The sequence below is a fragment of the Anser brachyrhynchus genome (genome assembly GCF_964034855.1).
Source record: "Anser brachyrhynchus genome assembly, chromosome: 18".
Lineage (NCBI taxonomy): Eukaryota > Metazoa > Chordata > Aves > Anseriformes > Anatidae > Anser > Anser brachyrhynchus.
The window spans coordinates 266,122-286,567 of record NC_137711.1 but is presented as its reverse complement, the minus strand read 5'-3'; the positions used below and the strand labels follow the sequence as shown (position 1 = coordinate 286,567).

At 48.8% G+C, this 20,446-nt stretch overlaps 2 protein-coding genes across 2 annotated transcripts; both read right to left on the bottom strand.

The window, feature by feature from the left end:
• Positions 1-334: 334 nt before the first annotated feature.
• MYADML2 (myeloid associated differentiation marker like 2) lies at positions 335-10,029 on the bottom strand. Its single transcript, XM_080560337.1, has one exon. It carries the CDS (start codon positions 5,498-5,500, stop codon positions 4,592-4,594), a length of 909 nt encoding a protein of 302 aa, XP_080416463.1. The 5' UTR covers positions 5,501-10,029; the 3' UTR covers positions 335-4,591.
• Positions 10,030-10,171: 142 nt separating this feature from the next.
• NOTUM (notum, palmitoleoyl-protein carboxylesterase) lies at positions 10,172-20,245 on the bottom strand. Its single transcript, XM_080560298.1, has 11 exons — positions 19,571-20,245; positions 19,124-19,176; positions 18,891-18,986; positions 17,665-17,725; positions 16,835-16,893; positions 15,304-15,406; positions 14,349-14,540; positions 13,684-13,784; positions 13,436-13,583; positions 12,893-12,940; positions 10,172-12,782 (listed from the first exon to the last, which is right to left on the bottom strand). Exons 1-11 carry the CDS (start codon positions 20,098-20,100, stop codon positions 12,476-12,478), a joined length of 1,698 nt encoding a protein of 565 aa, XP_080416424.1. The 5' UTR covers positions 20,101-20,245; the 3' UTR covers positions 10,172-12,475.
• Between the last annotated feature and the right edge of the window lie 201 nt (positions 20,246-20,446).

Sequence of the window (20,446 nt, the reverse complement as noted above, 5' to 3'; positions counted from 1 at the left end):
GCGGCGCGCAGCAAATGGGCGCGCTGCGGGGCGGGGCCGCGCCGCGCCTCCGCCTCTCAGGGGCGAGGGGCGGGGCCTGCGGCTGAGCCCCCGCCAGCGATTGGCGCAACCCGCGCCGGGCCTTGCATCATTCGCCGCCGACGGGGGCCGCGCGGGGCCGGCCGCGGCCGCTCGCAACGCGCCGCGAGGCGGAGCTCTCGGCCCGCCCGAGCCGCCCGCTGCCTTCTGGAAGCTTCGGGCGCCGCCCTGCGCCGGGGCGGACGCGGCGGGCCCGGGGCTGCTGCGGTGAGGGCCCCCGGCCGGCCGGCACCGCGCTCGCCCGGGGCCGGGGCCGGGGCCGGGGCGGCTCCCGGGGCCTTCGCGCCTCGACCCGCGGCACCGGAGCGGGGCGATCGCCGCGCGTGCCCGCAGCGCAGCCCCGGGGCTTCGGCGGCTCCGCCCCCGGGCCTGGCCGGCCGCCGCCAGCCGCAGAGCGCGGGCCGGGGCTGCCCGCGGCCTCCTGCGGGCCCGGGGCCGGCGGGGAGGGCCCGGCTCCAAGGGGCCTTTTCCAGCTGCCGATTCCAGACATTCCTGGGATGCTTCTCCTCCTTTGTCTGAGGCCGCCCTGGAGCCTCGCTGTGCAGAGCGGTTTCCCTGGGCGGAATGCGTGTGGCGCGGCCCAGGAATCCGTCCCGCGGGGGTGCGGGTGGAACGGGCGCGGCAGGTGTGAGGAAGGAGTCCCCCGGTCCCCGTCTGCCGTTGGGCTTTTTTTTCTCTTTCTTTCGTCTCTGTTCTGTGTTTGCTTTTTGGCGTCCCTTTCATCGTGTTGCCTTTGCCCTTTTCTCCTTCCTTCTCCCTGGCTAGCCTTAGGTTGGGCGGTGGGTGGCCAGGAAGCGAGCTGATGAACTGGTTCTGCCTCGCTGAGCAGGAGCCCTGCGGGTTTTTCCTTCTCTTGCCCGTACAGGTTCTTGTTTTGCTGGGGAGTGACTCATGCAGCCTTTGATTCTAGAGTGGTGGTTTTCTCACTTTCTTCAGATTGCCTATAGATTTCCTGAATAAAAAGACTTTCCTACGCTTGAACCAGGATGGAAATTTTATAACCCAGCAACCAGAGAAGTTCCGTTAGCACAGCTAATAGATACCTGCATCGAGTGCCTCACCTATCATCAGGGAAGTCGCTTGGGTGCTCAGAACAAAGGCTGGTTCCATCTCATCTGCGGCAGGAGCTAGTAAAGCATGCTTCAGAGAAACAGCCCTGTGCTGTGGGTTCACTCAGAGGAAAGGTCCATAGCAATGGTCTGTAAGGAGACCAGGACATTTTGAAATATGTAACTAGACCTTGTTTTTCTTCCTCAATGTAATCTTACCACGCACATTTTTTTTTTCTTTCTTTCTTTGGCTTTTTACCGGTTCCTTTATTGACAAAAATAAATCTGTGTTTCTCCTGTGGGCAAATGTTCCTAAATACTGTCCTTTCAGGGTACTAAATCCTAGTCGTCTTCATCGAGGTGGTGGTGAGAATACTAAAGATTCAGATCTTATGTTTTATTTCATTTTTTAAAATACATATTTCTATGACCTGTGTAGGCTGTCTGCAAGCATAAATCCCTAGTTCTAAACAAGCACACGTGCATTCTGACATAAGCTTAACAAAAACTTTGAGAATCACTGATCTTAGGAAGCCTGCTTTGCAGCAGAATACAAGTTACTTGATCATAATTTACTAATTAAGGAGAAAGATGAGCTCTGGAAATAAAAGGCTTTTTAATTAATTGGATCATAATAGGGTTGGTTGTTAAAATCATATTAAGCAGATATTGGATGTTCTCTGTCCTAGATTGGGTAATCTCATAGTTTCCAATGGTTAGAGGGTGTTTTAACCACTGAAGCATGAGGTTTTCATTTTTTTTCCCCTAAAAGAGTGGATTGTTGTCCACACAATCTTTATTTTTTTTTTTTGCCATTTTGACCATGCTAACATTTTTTGCTCAGTCTTTGGCTGGCAGATGAGAAAGCTAAATCTGAACACACTGTTCTTGGCAATGACTATTCTTTCCACTCCTCCAGTCAGTGGTATCATGATTTCCATGTTAAGTTCTATTTCCTCCTCGCTGTTGAGACACTAAATCTTACCCCAATTGTTTCCCAGTTGCCTGTTTCTCTTGGGCCTTGCTTTATGCCCCTGGCATTGTATAAATTGCACGAACTCGTGCCATTAGCAGATTTTTAATCATATTCCTGCTAACTGCTTGGTGCAAAATCTTCACAGCAAGAAGCAACAAAATACATAGCTGAAAAAAGGTGTTAACCAGCTGAGGAGCTTGGCAGTGTTACCTCTGGGGCAAGCAGCCTCTGCTGGGCACCTGTCACTGACATCCCTCTCCCTGGTTTCCACCAGCCCCTTGTAGCTATGATGGAGTCTACAAGAAGATGCTTTCTTAAAGCTATGTATATATATTTTTCCCTTCAGGTTAAAATTTTATAACACAAATCAGGATGGTTCACTGTCACCTTTTTTTTTTCCACTCTGGAATAACAAAAGCTAAATAATTTCGAAGCACTACACAGCTTAATTTGTCCAGGTTGACAGGTTTAAAAAAATACATCATAAGTGCACTAGATTCTTTTTGTATGCAGTAACTCTATTTGTACATTGCCTGCGCTAATACAAATAATTCATTTTCCAAATGTAGTATTTCTTGTTTGTACAACACCTTAGATTGTTGGTTTGCAAGAAATAAAGCTCCCTAATGTCCTTTCTTACACCTATACTAGATAGTCTTAAATCTTGCCCTGGAAGAAGCTGGCCAGCCTCTTGCTGGGCCATTATTTTCAAATCTCCTGCCCTTAATGGGAATTCGTGCAAGAGAAAAATCCCTTGGAAGGCTGTTCAGTGCACTCCCTTTATGATAGATACCGATTCTTGTTCTGTTTCATGGACTAATAGTTCCCAGTTCTAAATGCTGGTTCTTAGTCAAAGTAGCAGAATTGTCCAATGCAATCTGTCCCAACATATATTTTTCCTTTGCTTTTCAAACCCCATACAAACAACAATAAAAAATGCATTTCCTTCCTTTTTCCTGAGTGAGTCTGCTACAAAGAATGTCAGTCAGAGGTCTTGGCGGTCTTGTCCATACATTTTTTTTAGGGCTGCATTCAGGCTTCATACATCAAAATAAATTGAACTGTGCTTTCTGGCAGAAAGCAGAAGGGCTATGCCTGGTGAAATAACAGCTGTGCAGAGAGCAACATGAAAGTACACAAACCTCTGGAGATGTAGTACGCAAGTCTGCCATTCAGCTTTATTTTAATTTGGTTAAAAAATAAATCTTGCTTCTGACAGTCAGCTACTTCTAGATTTTAATCAAACCTATCTAGTCTGCGTGCCTTCAGCAGAAGTACTCAGGCTGCGTTGATTTCTTGCTGGATCAGAAATGAAGAACAGTTCTTCTATTAAGCTTGAAATCTGAGCCATGCTATGTGAGACTTCAAAGTGGGTGTTTTGTGAGGGATGGGTCAGAGAAATGCAGCTGGTTGGTGACACAAAGATTTCGGGAATCCTAGAACCTGATCTGGTCTGAGGCAGCACTCTGAATTTGTTAACATTACGTGCAAGGTTTTTTCCCCACAAGTTTGGTCTTTTATGCAGAGCTGAGATCAATTCATCTTTGCATCCTATTCCCCGCCCCACCCCCCCACCCCACTCCCCCATATATCTTTAATCTTCTAGGAAAAAAAAATACATCAGTGTAAAGAAACAGTGGCATATGAACTGAGACAAAGTGCATGCCAAGATACCTTCTGGTCCTGCTCGAGTGAAGGTGTCCGATTATACAGTTATTTTGCAGTTTGGCTCTGTTCTGCACCCAGTTTCCTGGCAGTAGAACCCTGATTTCACAAATTTTCATTTCTGTAATGACTCGGTGTTTGCTAAATAAGAATATCCCGTGCTTCCTACCAAGGCGCATGCTTGAGGATATTCTTTTTTTGGTGCTGAAGAGAAAAGGGAGAGAGAGAGGGAGATGGCCGGTAACCTTCGAAATAATACTACAGCTATGTTCTTCTCAGAAACATCCTGACTGGAATTTCCCACACTTGTAGGCATTTCATGTCTCACCACATAGCCCAGACTAACCCAAACTTTGAAGGATTGTTTTTCATCTCCACAACTGGTGTTCCTTGATGCAGCCTTTGACTTTCCCACTTCCTGGGTAGTCACTTGATTATAGTTAAGTGTTGGTAACAGTTTCAAAATCCTTGGTATCTTTCCTAATATTTGGCTCAGTAATCCAGTAGCCTACAGACCTGCTATTGCAGCAAGCATTTTTGCCTTCTGGAGATGAAAGGCCATTTTGCATACTTTGAACCGCAGAATTTCTTTGCTCTGGCACCAGGAGGTCGAAGCAGATGCTGAATGACAGGGAGGTGGGCAGCCTACCCACCATGGGCTGTTGACTTGCTGCTCCAGTCAGTCTTAACCTTGAAGTCTGGTTTGTGGCTCTCCCTGGCACACCCGGGCAGTGCCTGCCTTTGCTGCATCCTGTCTCCTGCTGCTTCCCTCGTTGCTGCTGTCGTTGGAGCCAGGATGAGCTCGCGGAGGCAGACCCGGACGTCAGAGGTGGGAGACGAAGCGGATGCGCTGGGAGTACGCCAGGTCCACGACGTAGAGCAGCAAGTTGACATAGGTGAAGATGGCGATCACCAGCTGGCTGTCCCACGGGCACCTGCCCCTGGCGCAGAGGCCGGGGCGCTGGGGGGAGCCGTACTTACTGTCGAAGCAGAACACCGGCCAGATGACAGCCGCACTCACATACAGCAGGACGGCCCCAAAGGTGTAGACGACCACAGAGCGCTCGAAGGGAAACCAGAGCAAAGCGGTCTTACCTGTGACGCTGAAGGCGACCACCACCACTGTCACCACAAAGCAAAAGCTGTAGACAGCCACGCACCACTGTGTCGCCACGTATTTGCTGTACTGGCTGTCGTTCACCAGCGCCCCAAAGATGATGCAGGCCACGAAGGCCTGAACGATTTTCAGAAGCCCAGAGACAGTGGCCATGTAACTGGTGACCTGTCCCGGTTTTGCCCTGGTCAGGAACACCTCCGCGGCATACACAACGAACACGAGACCGGCAAAGACGCTGGCTGCTATACGAAAGTCTCTCACCTCACAGCCGATAGGGTAACAGCCAAGCTGGACAAAATAGAGTGGGTAGATCACTGCTGCCGTGACGGACATGAGCGTGGCAAGCATGGCAAAAGCAGCAGTGAAGTTTCCCCAGGAAATGCTCAGGCAGCTGTGCAGATGTGTGAACTCGCAGGTTATGATAAAGACAGTGACAGCAAAACAGAAGGTCCAGACAAACATGCAGAAAGTGCCATATGCTGCACTGAATCCCCCTTGGTGGGCAACCAGGCTGAATGTGGTGCATCCAAACATTATCTGCAGCAAGCGAACTATTCCCACAGGGGACGTTACAGCAGCGGTGTTCAGATACGGCCCTCCTGTGTTCTCCATCATCTTTCCAGTCCAGCAGACAGCGCACTAAAAAAAAACCAAGAGCTTCCTTTCAGGCTTTTGCTCCTTTGTCCTGAGTCACACCTGGGGCCGAGTCAGCGGGACAGCAGCTTGAATCCCTGCCTCATCTCTGCCGGTATCCGTAGGTGCTGAGTGTGACGCTGAATGTGCGTTTCTGGCAGCCTCTCAGCACAGACTTGCTGCTGCAGGGAGGTTTCTGGCTGGCTCTGCCCACCGGCTGCATTCTCAGGGTGCCACGATCAGCTCGCTCTGCTTTCCCAGGTCTGAACACTGCCCCTTATTCTGTCCTTTCACTGTCTCCTTTTCCACATGATGGCTGAAAGGATCGCTTTCTCCCTGGAGGCTGACATTTATTCCATTTCAGTTCTGCAGCTGTAGCTCTCTGCTGTGGCGTTTGCAGGAACCCAGGAGTATAAATAGGGGCTATATTAATAGTTCTGGAATGAGTCCTGCTCCTCTCAACTGCCGTGAGCCGGTGTTATTTAACACTGAAACTGTGGGCTCTATCAGGGGCTCCTGATTATCCTTCTGTTGCTCCTCTAGAAGCGTGTAGGTCACTTGTGCACTGCTGTCCTCCCCACAGCCATGTCACAAGGCTGTTGGTGGAGGTGGGCTCTGATCCAGCCACGGTGCAGAAAGAGGGGCGCTGCCCCACAGACCTGGGGCCGCCTGAAAAGAGGCTCGAGCCTGAAGGCATCATAAGCACTGTAAAAGGACTTAGAGCAGAGGCTGTGATAAAAGCTGACTCACTTTGCTCCTTTTGATCTGGAGCAGTAATATATTTACCTTCTGTGAAAGGCCCTGCTGTGCTTTGAGCATTAGTGAGAGCATGCGGCTGTGAAGATTTTGATCGCCAGTCCTCACCGTCTCCTTAAACTCTTCCCTGTCTCTGTTTTACTTCTGTGGGAACCAGTTATTCTTGTATCTCTGAATGGCAAAAACAAATGCAGTTGTTGACAAAAAAATGGCTTTGATATCCTTGGCTTTGCTTTGGAACACGGATTTCGATGTATGGTGTCAAACCGTTCTTCCTATTGGATCAAAGCTTTCCCAGATAGCTGTTTGGTATATGCTTTCCCAGACTTGGTCACTGCTCAAAGGTCTTTTAATTTTATCTTTAAAAGTTAAATAAAATTTCTGAAATAAAGTTTCAGAATGCAAAAAACACACCGCAGAAGAAAGATTCCTCACATACCTCGCAGCAGCATTGCTGTCTCCCCACCTGCAAACCAGCCCCTGCTGCACTGTTCCCAGGGTGGCACCAGGGTCCTCCTGGGAGCTCAGCACAGGTGCAAGGAGTCAGCCTGAGTGTGGCCAGACCCAGCCCTCAGCAGTGAAACGTTCCTTAATGCTGCCAGGTAGTCGTCAGATGTGCTGGTGAAGCCTGTAACTTCCTAGAGGTGGTGCTTGGTAACAGTAATAACTGCTTAATATCGCTGTTTCATATTCATGTGTTAATGTGACAACATAAGACTCACCCATGAATCACCACACACAGTGCTAGATACCATACAGAGATGACAAAAGAGACTATCTGCTCCAAACTATTTACAGTCTCAGCATGCTGTTCTGGGGCAGCCTGGGTTTGCCCAGGTGAACGCTGCTGCCCCTTCTTGCATCGCCCTTATGCGTGCGGGGACCGGGGGCTCACATGGGCCAGCTCAAGGATCTCAGTGGCTGAAAGCCCCTAGTCCCACTGGAAGAATGCCCCCTCTGAGCACTTGGCTGCCTGTGAGGTCTGCTGGTGAGCAGGACCCCCACCTGGGAAGCCACCCTACAGCAATTCCTGCTGCTGGGAAGCTCACCGGTGTGTGAGCGTCTGCACGGACAGCATGGGCTTCGGTGGCAATGCAGCACATCCAGCTTCTAGCTGTTTGTTTCCACCCCTCCACTCCCTTCCCTTGCTCTTATACATCTTGCTTACACAGCTGCTCTGTGAGCTCGATCAGGATACTAAGATTTAAAAAAGAACAGCAGAAAACTTACACCTCACAGGGATTATTTTTAACCTGGATTCATCACTGGTCTGATTCACAATGCCAATGAGCATGCTTGTATCCACGCAGCAGTGGCTTTGATAAACAGCAGCCAGAACCAGGGGACTGTACAGGAACTGTTTAAGCTGGTATTGCTGCTGAAAATCACTTGATCAAACTGTGGTTTAAGAAGAGACAAATTCTGACAGACATAGGTTACAGCAGGATTGCTTACCATGAAATGTAATCACTCCAGCAGCTTACCATACTTACAGTCAGTATTTTGTAGGCCAGGGCTAACTTTATGGAATTACTTGCATGAGGACAGTACAGATTTTGTGGATGGTAAGGTAAAATGTTCTTACCTTCAGCTTTTTCACTCCATCTTGTAACCTCACTGTCTTGTTGCAAAAATCTCTTCCGTTTTCCTTAAAAAGACCTCTGGTGATAAATGTAGAAACTCCGCATTCATTCTGGGGTGGAATTATCACAATTAACATAACAACAACCAGGAAATGCAGCAAGAGCGCCGAGGAGCTGCAGGCAAACAAGCTGGCACTCTGAACCCTTGCCCTTCCTGACTCTCTGTGATGCTAATCCTTCACCTCTAGCAGAGGTTTTTCCAGGCTTTACTGACAGTGTTGCTGTCTGTATTGTGGCATGTCCTGTTAAGTGGGCTGTGTTGCAAGGCAAAGCTATTGCTGCTTTGGGCTCTCAGCCATCCTGCTTTGCTGCCCCTGTGCAATTTCAGCACTCCATCAGCGATGCTCTGTTGCATCTATACATCTGAAGTCACACTCATCTCTCTTCTTCTTAAGTCACAGGAGCTCCTCTATGTCCTGCCTTTCTCCCCACCACTCCCTATTGAAGCACTTGTCTGCAGCTGTACCACACTGGCTATGTGGGGGCAGTGAGGAAATGTTTATTCAAATACTTATTATATGGCAGTCAAGTGACTGTAACTGGATCCCACAGTCACAGGAGAAGAGCGATCTTACAGCTTCTAGCACACTGTGTTATTGCTTACGCTGCATCTTGCTGCATCACCTCCCACCTCACCAGAAGACCAATGCAGTGATGAGCACAGAGCATGGCGATGCTCCATGTCAAGGCACACACAAGGAGAACCACTTGCAAGGTGCTGTAGGCTGATGGTCACAACGCCATCAGCTGCCCTGCGTGCTGTGACTGGGTGGGCGGCGATGCCTGTGCTCAGAGCAGAGCTGGATGCGCTGCCCGGCTCCTGCTTCTGCAGGCACTGGTGCCACTCCAGAGACCTCAGTGTTGTGAGGCAGATCTGGCAGAGGTCAATGGTGCCACTAAAGAATAGTGGACAGGAGCAGTGCAGCTGCTGGACCACTGCCTTGAGCCAGAGCATTGTGTTTGAACATGCAGGTCTCTGGCTTCTGAGGATCCCCAGGGCCTCCAGGTGCTGCCACCAGTCTGATTTCCCAGCATCTAACAGGTGTATTTCCAAAGCACTTCAATTTTCTTTCCACTTTAGAAAGGTGTAAGCAAGTATCACATAGAAGGTACTAAATTAGAAACCCACAGCTTCTTGCATCTCATTACGTCAGATTCCTGCACTGCTCTTTGGAGACCCTGCTGTGCTGAACAGGGAACCATTTCGCATGCTGTTGCAGTTTTTTTTTGAAAGACCCAGAGACAGTCATTTGCTGGTGAATGACATGGAAGCTTTGCAATTAAAATGAGTACTGAAAAGCACACATGCCTGCGCATCACACCAGTGGTTCCTAAGTGGTAAATCGCAACATCTTACAAAGTGAGAATTGATTAACCCAGAAGAGACCACGGCTACTAAAACATCCAGACTTTTGGCCCCAGTTCCACACCAAAGTTGTGCTGCCATGAGGTTGGAGTAGCAAGGGCTAGCACAGAGAGCAAGTCTTGATCAGCTGCTCCACAGCTGCAGCAGACACTATGGAACTGAGGAAGGAACAGCAGCAGCAGCAATGCTGTCCCACAGCTGCAACCACGCTCTCGACGTGTTTTCATAGTAATGATGCTGCCTCCACATTGCTGGTCAGCGGAATGGGGCACCTTTATCATAGCCCTTCTGCACCTTTCTTCTCTCCAGCGCAGCACTTCTAGCATGCAGTTCCAGCCAGTAAGCCTGACAGATAGTAATTGTCCATGGTCTTCACTGGATCACAGCTGTTTTTGGTGTGCATTACTAGCTCAGATCTGCTATCCTTCTCAGCCAGGGATAAAGGGGGGCTCACTGCTTACCTGGATAAAAGTTAAATTTCTCTCAGCCTGCTGCAACACCGTTAGAGCCCCTGTGTATTAGCAGCCATTGCTGTAGTAAACAGATGTATGGGCTCTGCCCCCCAGCTTATGAATGAAACTTCTTATGTGACCATGTCTTCTTTTGTTCTTATGTCTGAGTCTGGAAACTATAGTCACGTAGTGCAAATAGACACTTCTGCTAACAGCTTTTGATTTCTTAGTTGCCTTTTAATTTTGGATCAGTCACATGATCCTGATAGAGACGACTTTTCAATGATGGGTGTCTAATAGAAAGCATCTCATCTAGCCATAAGATCTGAGTACAAACACATGGTACTGAATTCTTCCAGTCTTACCCATTTTGACATTGGCTTCCACATAGCAAATGTCACTGGGGATGAACTTAGGAGTGTCAGAATCACAAAGGCTTGGAAAAATTATTTATTGCACAAGTACAAGAAGAAATATAGAACTGGAAATGACCACCTGTGTTACAGATTGCAGTTCCCAGCTACTGCTGGCAACCACTTGGAATTTTTTTTTTCCTAATAAATTAGCCAAATTCCCCCTTAATAATATTTCCGAGGAATTTCTGCTTCCTGTTATACCTTTTGAAAGACTGTTGCAGAGCCATACTAAGCTAAATGAGATCACTGACCTCCAGGGATTTTTTTTTTTCCTCTGCTCACAAGGAAAATAGATGTCACTTATCTCCTCTGAACATTCTTACCCTCTTAGAAATTAGCCTTTGATTTAATGCTTAAGTAATACAGGCAGTCAGCTCTGCAAAAAATATTGCTAACATAAGTAGTGGCATTTATACTTTACTGTTTCCTAGTAGAAATACATTGACGGACTGGGGCACTTGCCATATCTACAGGTGCATTATCTTGTGTGTAGTCATTCTGTGAACTACTGATGTAGTAGTTCAGCAGTTTCCCTTGATGCTCCCAACTGACAAACTAGTGCATAGCAGAAATTCTGGCTACTACTCAAGTACCAGCACTTTATACTGATTGACTTCATATGACTCCAGCCCTCAAAGGAATCCCATCTTCCCATATGCTTTTTCAAACATTCTCTGTACTGAAGAAGCCTCTCAACTTAGTGCCACAAAAAATACAGTCAGAACAATTTTACTTTTACACCAGTCAATAAAACATAAAAAGTATAAGTAACCCCTATATTAATAATAAGGAAACTCCACCGATAGCTTTCCTGCATGTCTGTTCTTCCGGGAACACCATCCATTTTGTCTTTAGCTACCTTTTTTTTTTCTTCTTCTTTTAATCTTAAATGTGTAATAAACCCCATCTTGCACAGCAGGACTGCTAATTTCTTATGTGGTACTGCCCGAGTGTTTGCTGAAGTCTGTAACTAGTAACTGAATGGTTGGAGTTTTGTTTTGTTTTTGCTTTTTTACTCACCTATGACAACAAATTTCACACATAGCACTACCCTTTTCATCTGGTAAGATTTCTCTTGGAAGTGCATGCTTCAGCCACACATTCCTGATCCCTCCCTTGTTCACCTCCCATTACAAAGAGGATTCTATATGTTCTCTGAGGTGGGCGCGTTCGCAAACAACTAGTAGAATAGCAGTATGTTGTTGACTCGTGTTCTCTTTTTTTTTTTTGCAAATGCTATACCTTCTACGACAGACCAGATGGCCTGATCAAATCAAATATTTCTCTAGCTAGAATAGTGGCCTTTGCTGTAAAACCAGATCTCTCTGCATCTTAAAATACACTGCCCCTGAATACCTGACAAAACACAAACTTCAAGCTGAAAACGCTGTGCAAGTAAGCAAACAGCAGGTGCTGGGTGAAAGTATCTGTACTTAGACCTCATATACTCTTCATTACAGAAACAATGACAAAGCATATTGCAAGTGGAACACCGAAGTCTAACTAATATAAAATGTCACTACTACCCTCAGCCCTCTCCCAGGCACAAGTGATCATAAGGAAAACCCATCCAAATGAGCAGCATATACAACTTTACAAAGACATATGAATGGTTCTCTGGTCAGCCCTTATAAATAGCATTTTACATATTAAAATAAATATGTCCACATTGCCAAAGTAGCAAGAGGTTCCTTCGTTATTTAAAAAAAATATGTTACAAAACAATATCATTTATATTTCTTGCTTAGTTTAAAAAAGTAATAAAAAAGTCATTTTATAAAATAATACGAAAGTAAATTGATTACAAGAGTGTCCATCCCTAGCACACGTCCTTTGTTTGTATGTTATAACATGAGATGCTGACCTCCAGGAAGTCATGTTCCTTCACTTCTTGTTGGACAAAAGAAATCCAGTGCTTGCTTTTTTCACCACTTGTATCGAGTCTATGATGTAAAATTCATGACAAGGGAAGTACTAGATCTGGGGAAGGTTCTCATTGCTGCTATTTATGGCTTTACTACTCCCTGTATCAGATTGCCTTGTGTAAGACAGGAAGAGGATGTGAATGGCCAAAAGTGATCCCTGGAGTTTGGAGGTAACAAGTTCCAGTCAAACTGCATAAGCAAGAAATCGCCTTTTTTTTTTCTTGACACATCTTAAGTGTGCAAGAGTGCGGGAGCATGTGGGTGTGTGCAGGTTTCAGCCTGCATGGGGGGTGAGCATGCACCAGCCTGCATGAGCTTAAGGAAGAAGATTAGAGTGTGTGGGAGAAGGGCCCCAATCCCCTCCTGATCTAATCTCCCTGCCCCTCAGAGGATTCCTTCCTAGTTACCACTGCTGAGCATCCCCAGAAGTTTACTGGGCTCCAGGCCCTGTTGCTGTGCCATCTTCTGAACGTCAAAACCCATGTGCATGAGAAACTGGATCACATTCATCTCCTGCCCTGTGAACTGGTCCCTGATAGTGGGGCACGAGGGGTTGCAGTGGGGCCATGGACAGCTGTCAATCAGATGAATTGGGCAACCTTTCAGAGGGGCTTTCCCATTTTTGTTGCTCTCATGTAGGCTCCGATCCCAACAGTGCAGGGCACGGGGTAATGATGTCCCCTTCACCTGGATGTCCGTCCAGTGACTGAAAAGACAAACCACACAGATTGTATCAGAGGGGTCAGGTTATCAGAACTGATTAATTCCCCTACTGTTTCCGTGTTGACCTTTCATAGAATCTGTAAAATCACTCACTTGCGTGTAATGATCTCATGAGACAAACAGGCAGGAGCAAAGCTAGCACTAAAGAAAAAAAGGGAAACATGGATTAGGATTTGTCTTGGAAGGACAAATTAATTCCTGTTCAACAGAACATTCTGGACTAGGCAGAGGGTAGAATTTTTGCTGCCCTGACAAAGCTTTTAGAAACAGCAAAGCTTATCATGACATAAAACCTGGCTGGACTGGAAAAGGGGTTCCATCCTGACTAACAGTGCACATCTACTACAAGAGACTCCTGAATACCTGCTCTTGCATGGAGCAAATAAAGTACATTAATGGTTCTTCCTCTGTTGTCTCAGCTATCTCAGTGTTTTATGATCAGTACTTAATAAGGACAACTGGTAACTGTGAACCTGGAAATTACTTTGCACCTATTCAGAAATAAAACCAGCAAGATTCTTGGTGTAGACTAAGCATAGTTACCAAATCTATGACACCAGAGATCTGAGAAACGCTGCTAGAATACTGGATAAAATACTTCTCTTCGAAGTGAGTTTTCCTTACTGAAAGACTTACGTTACATCCTTCAAGGTGTTTCTCAGCTCCCTCCCCAGATTCTGGATGTAGAGCCACTGCCCTTCCTGAACAGGCTGGCCAGTGAGGTGTACATTGTCTACAGTAAGCTGGGCCTCATCAAAGAGCCATTGGACAACAAAGACTGGACCTAGGAAGACAAAAAATTTGGAAAATGAATGGCTAATAAGTTAGCTGTGAATACAGAGAAAACCTTAGAATCCATTTTATCTCTCTCTTCTGATACTTACATCGAAGAGTGGGATAAATCTTATATCCAAAAAAGCAGTTCCATTCCTCTCCCTCTTTAAACTGCAGCTTACAGCGTTCAGGAACAATACCATTCCAATACCTGGAAGACAAAGCAACAACAGAACGAATGTCATAATGACATCTTAACAATGGTCTTTCCATATCATGCTATATTTCTGTCCTGGTTATAGTTCCAGCTTAATAGAAGCAGCATTCTTTCTTGGCTACGTTGTCCTATCAATGCATTTGAGGGCATCTGCAATTGCACATTCTTTTGCACACCTATATTTGAAATGATTTTATTTTCAAAAAAAAAAAAGTTGAAAAAAACCACTGACATTAGATAATAAATAAATACTCTTCACGTATCTAAATACAGGAAGATCAAAATTCACTCAGAGGGTGGTAAGGCACTGGAAAAGGTTGCCTACAGGTTGTGGATGACCCATCCCTGGAGGTATTCAAGACCAGGCCCTGAGCAACCTGATCTAGGCGGTTGGCGACCCTGCCTATGGGAGGGGGATTGGAACTAGATGATCTTTTGAGGTCTCTTGCAACCTAAGTCATTCTATGATTCTACGAAGATAGAGGAGAACATGATTCTATGAACATCTTCCTACTCTTAATCCTGTATAAAAGCGTGCTTTAGAGCATGTGATTGTACCTTATTCCTCTTCTGATGGCTTCTGTTGGAGCACACGTTATGGTATCGATGCAGTCAGTTCTGCGATACTGTTTATTATCCAGGAACCATCCAGAGTCTGCCAAGCCTCGAACCTGAATCCCTTGATAACCCATGTCCTCCAGCTGCTCCGCCACTCGATCCACATTCAAGAGCACTCCTGTTCCTCCAGCACTGTAACAGCAATTTTAATACTGCAGTGATGATGCTGGTGTAGCTATTAAATGGCTGGCTAGCGTATATATTCTCTCACAGCAGTGACGCTCAAAACAACTGGTTTTATCCACAGGACAATCCAGTTGGTAGTCACGAAGTCACTTCCTTGCTTTGCAAAATATTCTGAAATAAAGCTGGCTCTGAGTAACAATCTGGTACCTCAGAAACAAAATCCAGTTCTTGTTCTTCTGGGAGATATATAGGCTTTATACCACTTGCAAGGGTTTTGGCTGCTCAAAAAACTGAAAGAATCTCAAGTGAGACGAATTCACTCTTTGCAACTTCTATATTACACCCCTGTGTAACATATGCTGAGTGTATCACAGCAGCGCAACGTAACAAGATTCAGAGCATCTGTGATAGGTAGATCTGAGTTTTTAATCAGATGTCTTGTGAATAGATTCAGCACGTGTCTCATGGCGTGTATCCACAGGTGCCAGCATTTTTAATGCAGGGCAGAATAAACACATCCCCTCCCTCTTGCAAATCTTTTACCCTGTTGTTTTCTTATAAATGTACCTGGACCAAAAGCTGAGGAAATACTCTTCTATCATTTCCTGCTGTACCACCCAAAGGAGAAAACTGAGAACAGACGTAGAGTTTGTTGTATTAGGGTTACTATATTCCTAGAAGAAATTTTTCAGGAATTTAGCCGATCCCTAACAGCTTTCTACTGTGGAGATCTCCTGTCTTCACCACAGGAACTCTCGTAGACACTTACCTGCTCCCTGCTAGCAGCAACACTTTTGCAGTGCTAAGACCTTTTCCCACGAGCTCCTTTATAACCTCTTGAATGATCAGTGCTCCCATGAAGGCGTATTCATCTGGAACAGAGACCTCAGCATCAATAAAACTGTTTTCTGTCCAGGCTAAGACTTTTACTTCCTCTCCACAAATGCTTAAGAACCTTATGAAGGAATCATGAATCTAAAAGCAGGCCCATTTCCTCTACCTGTATCAAACAGATCTAGTAAGAAATATTCTCCCAGTACAGAACTTCCCTGAAAGAAGTGAATAGACAGCAAACAGAATACAAAAATAAAACACAAGCAGGCCTTCCTACAACAGTGCACAGGAACTGGTAAACTAAGAGAAGGAAAACAAGAGCAAACCAGGACGGTGCTGCGACCCTTTCTCTTCATGCTGAACATATTCGGAATCTCAATTACAACTAAGTGTGTCCCCTTTCTCCCAGTCCATAAAGCCAATTCAGACATGCCACATTTCAAAACATATTACACTTGCACGGACCACCAATTCCCAGGCACCACCAAAACACTGTTTGCTGTAGTATAGCTGCCTCATAGGAACAACTTAAGAAACTTACAAAATGGAAAGGTCCTTACTGTGACAGAAAGTATAACTTTGGTATCCACAAGTCATCAGTTTCTTGATGCTAGTTAGTGAAGAGACATCGAGTAACAAAGTGTCTGGTTTAAGGTCAGAGCTCAAAGATCAACTCAAAGAAAAACAGTAACCTCCTGCCTTTTCCCTGCCAAATCACAGAGCATCTCAGGCCTACTTTTTTCTTTCACAGCAGTGTACATCAGCAGTAATTCCATTCTGTTCAAAGAAAACTCTTCATGAACAAATGCAAAGAAGACCAAGTTCCTGGTGTTTATACAGGTGTTACTGCATCCAAACACCAGTCCTGCTTAACTTGGGAAACCCAAAGAACTACATGAGGTAGAACAATTCACTTGCATGAAATTCAGCTTAACCTGGCAGAGGGCTCCATTAAGCAGACTCCTAGAATTCTGGCATTATCAAAATGACAGCTGATGCAAAACAGGATTGTACGCAAACAAACTATTCTGTTTTCCAAAGAAACCTGCAGATAGCTTTAGGTTGACATGAGGAGAGATATCCTCCTGATTCAAGTTTGAAACTAAATTCACTTGCCTCTCAGACTAGCAAAGCCAAAGTTGCACGCAACAAACCACGGTTCCTCAGCCACACCGTTTAATTTGCTGTGTGCTGGATGGAACCTGGGGATTCATCTAAAAGGAATTTAATTCCTCTAATCCTTGCCTACTGCATCAGCGTAACATCTCTGCAAGCAGTGGCTCTGAACTATGTCAAAACAGACTGAGCTAAAGAGATCAGGATGTTTTATCTGGAAGTAGCTTGATATTCTTTCCTGCCCTTCAGCAAGAAAAGCCTGTTCTTCATTCATGTTGTTTCACAGAAGTCTGGCCACATCCTTTAATGTGTGATGTCTGTGGCAGCAACAACCCATCAGTAACACTCACTTTTCTCAGACTTGGAAGAGGCACCACTCCAAACATCACTTGAGCAATAAGGGATGAATCTGTAAAAGAGTCGTGTGAGTACTGATGTTCCTTAGACATGCAAGGAGGGGGTGAGGATAGGGTCAAGTAACTAGAAGAAAATTAAACCCTGGGGAGGGGAAAAGGGAAGCATTCCTTGTCCACTTAGACGCTTAATATACCTTCTTGCACACAAAGTGACAATTGCAACTGTGTCTTGAATTTTCTGGTAGTTTTACTGAGTTAAATTAACAAGTAATTTCTCTTTTCTCAATCTAATTGGAGCACTAAGTTTGGTGGACAGAGCAGAGGGCTACAATTTTGCTCTCAGCTGTCCCACGGATATGGTGGGTGACCTGCCACAGGGAAACTCTGTGTTTCATGAACATCCCCTCTCTTCTGCTTTTTCCTCACATACAGACGCATGCATAAACTGATGTCTTTTTCATTTCTCCTCTTTGAAATGAAAGAGTTACTCCATGTTCCTCTCAAATTGGCAAACGTACAATAATACATTATCATCCCCTGCCCACAACAGCATTTGCCACTTCATTTATTTGAGAAGGCTCTCTAAGCTATCCCCAGTTTTTCTTCATTAGATCACCCCACAACTCCAAGCAGACTGAACTTGAGTTTCTCCAGACCTTGCCAGCACGATTTAGTTAGAGAGGTGAACTAGAACAAATGAGGAAATGTACAATTTCCTCTTGTAGGCATTAGTCTTAATCTGTCTCAGTAGCACTCTTGTTAGCCCCAAAAGCAGGAGATGCAGCCTGAGTATAAACCTATTTCCCTTAGTTGTCTCTCCTTACACCATGTTCGCGTTCCACCAGTGGGGATTTTCCTCTGGCTGTGATGACAGGATCCCAGTTCCTGCAGATGGACATAAAGAAACAAGAAACATACTGATGACAGTGTATGACTTCAGAGTAACTGTGTGAGTCTAATGCAGAATCTCTGACCACGTAAAAAACAAACATTCACGATGTACAACATTGGTTAGAGAAGATGAATGAACATTAGTAAATCTGCCCTTAGGCATATGTGACTTTCAGAATTTGATTTGTGTTAGAGATGAAGCCTGTCTAGAAAGCTTCACTAGTACAGTTTCTGTAGTACAGAACAGAACCTATGAACACATACTTAAGGTGATCAGCACTTTCCCAAACACCAGATCCTGCCAGGTGAAACACAATATATGCAACTGTAGGATTCACTGTCTGTGAATGAGAGAAGTCTGAGTTTTCAGAAGGGCTGAGTATAAGCACCAAGAATGAAGAGGAAAGCTCAGCATTTCTCTGCTGACTCTGGAGCCTTGTTGTCCAGAGAGTGTGTGTCTTGGGTGTTAATTCCAGCTTATGTATGAAAGTCAAAAAGCTAAAAGCACTTCTATGTGTACCCCAAATGTATGCTTTCACCGAGAATCACTGTGTTTGCTTCAGCGACGTTATACAATTGTAAACGGGGAGGAGGTGGAACCACACAGCTCCACACAAGAGGCCCAGACAATTCACCCCGTTTCTGCCTAGCACATAGGGCCAGTACCACTGTACGCAAACCCACCCAGCCCGTTGTGCAAGAAAGTACTGCCGTCCTGACGGACAGATTACGAGGTCCAAGTTCTTCCGACAGGATTAAGAGCAGCTTTCTTTAGAAACCAAATGACAAAAACAAGACTATGAAGATCCCAGCAGGTCTGTAAGTATGTGAATACATTTAAAATGAAGACAGTTATGTTGGCGAGAGTTCAAAACACCAGCATCGTCTACCAGCCATGAGCACACAGCCAGCCACGCAGGCATATCGGTGCTTTCACGACTCTGCGAGCGAGCGGAGGCATACTTATTTGCACACACTCACGCAGGAACCGCCTGCGTGGAGAGGCTGCGCTGGTGCCAGGGCAGGCGCGGGCGCCCGGCAGCGACTGCGTGCCCACCGGGCCGAGGGGGCCGCCGGGCGCTGCCTCCGGGGAGCCGTCCCCACGGGGCAGGGAGGGACCCGCGGCCGTCCCCGCGGCACGACGGAGGGGGACGCTCACCCACTCTGGTCGCGGGCCACTCCTTGGAGCTCATGAGCCTCCGCATGGTGTCGTAGCGGGTGTCGCAGTTCTCCCTGTTGAAGCAGTACCACCCTCCTGGCGGGGAGAACAGGGGTCAGCCGCCCCCGCCCCGCCCCGGGCCGGGGGCCTCGGCTCCGGCCGACGGCTGGGGGAAGGCGGCCGGCGCCGGGCCGCGCCCTGCCCGGCCCCGGCCCGAGCCGCGCGAGGCTCACCTTCGAGGAACAGCAGCCAGCGCCGGCTGCCCTTGGACTCCTTGAGGTAGTAGCTGCGGACGAACAGAGCGGAGGCGGCGCGGCGTTAGCGGGAGCCGCGCCCGACCGCGGCGCTTTGACGCCCGCAGCGCCGGGGCCGCGCGGAACACGTGGCGGGGGCGGAGGCGAGGCGGCGGCGGCGGCACCGGGGCCGGCGGCGCTGGCGCCCGCCGAGGGGAGCGGCTCGGGCCGCGCCGCCCGGGGGCCGCGCGCTGCACCTGTCGCTGCAGAGCCGCCCGCCGCCGCGCGGTGGCGCCACAGCCCTCGGGGCCGCGCCGGGGCCGGGGCCGGGGCCGCGGGGAGCGCTCGGCGGGCCGGGGCCGGGGCCGGGGCCGGGGCCGGGGCCGGGGGCTGCGGGGCGCCGCGAGCCGGCGGCGAGCGCGGCGGGGGGCGCCGCGCGGGACTCACCCGGCCGGGCTGCCGTCGTTGCAGGTGACCGAGGCGTTGTGCAGGAGGTGCAGGCGCAGGTCGTGCGGCAGCGCCTGGGCCGAGCAGGGGTACAGCGACTGCGCCAGGCTCTTGACCTGCGCCATGAAGCTGTCCATGTTGCCCTCCACCGCGGTGAAGTCCAGCGGGAAGCTCTCGGCCGGCGCCGCCGCCGCCGCCGCCTCGCCGCGCTCGCGCGCCGCGGGACCCCGCCGCCGCCAGCCCTTCCTGCCCTCGCCGCCGGGCCCGGCGTGCAGCAGCCCCAGCAGCAGCAGGAGGTGCACGGCCGCCGTGCCCATCGCCGCCCGCCGCCACCCGCCGCTCGCCGCGGCGGCAGCAGCAGCAGCCAGTCCCCGGCGGCGGGCAGCACCGCCCGCGCTCCGCCGCGCCCCGCCGCGCCGTCCGCGGGGCCGGGGGTCGGCGGCGGGCGGCGAGGGCAGCGCCGGCGGCGCGGGCTCGGCGGCGCGGCTGCCGGCGCAGGAGCCCGCCGCCCGCTCCCAGGCGGCGAGCATGACAGAGGGGCACGGAGTGCGCGGGGAGCGCGCCGGGGGCGCCGCCAGCCCGGGCGCCGCGTGGGGCAGCAGCAGCCGGCCAGCCCCCGCCCTGCCCTGCCCTCCGCCCCCTCGGAGCGAGGCGGAGGGAGCGGGGGGTCTGCGCCGCGCCCGCCGCACCGACGCGGCGAGCCAGTGCCGCGGCGCGGGGCCGCTCCGTCGGGGCGTCCTCCGCGCCGCGCCGCCATCGCCGCCCCTGCCGGCGCCGGGGCCGCGGCCGGCGGCGCCCGCCAGCCTCGCCCGCAGGGCGGCGGGGGCACGGGGCGGCTCCTCCCGGCCCGGGCCGGCCGGCGGGCGGGGGGGGCTG

Excerpts from the sequence above, each read along its gene's own strand:
- MYADML2 (XM_080560337.1), bottom strand. The coding sequence starts at position 5,500 with ATGATGGAGAACACAGGAGGGCCGTATCTGAACACCGCTGCTGTAACG.
- NOTUM (XM_080560298.1), bottom strand. The coding sequence starts at position 20,100 with ATGCTCGCCGCCTGGGAGCGGGCGGCGGGCTCCTGCGCCGGCAGCCGC. Across the intron at positions 17,726-18,890 it reads GTGGCCCGCGACCAGAGTGG|GAACTGGGATCCTGTCATCA; the intron begins GTGAGCGTCCCC and ends GTCCATCTGCAG. Across the intron at positions 13,785-14,348 it reads GCCATCAGAAGAGGAATAAG|GTATTGGAATGGTATTGTTC; the intron begins GTACAATCACAT and ends TTTGTCTTCCAG.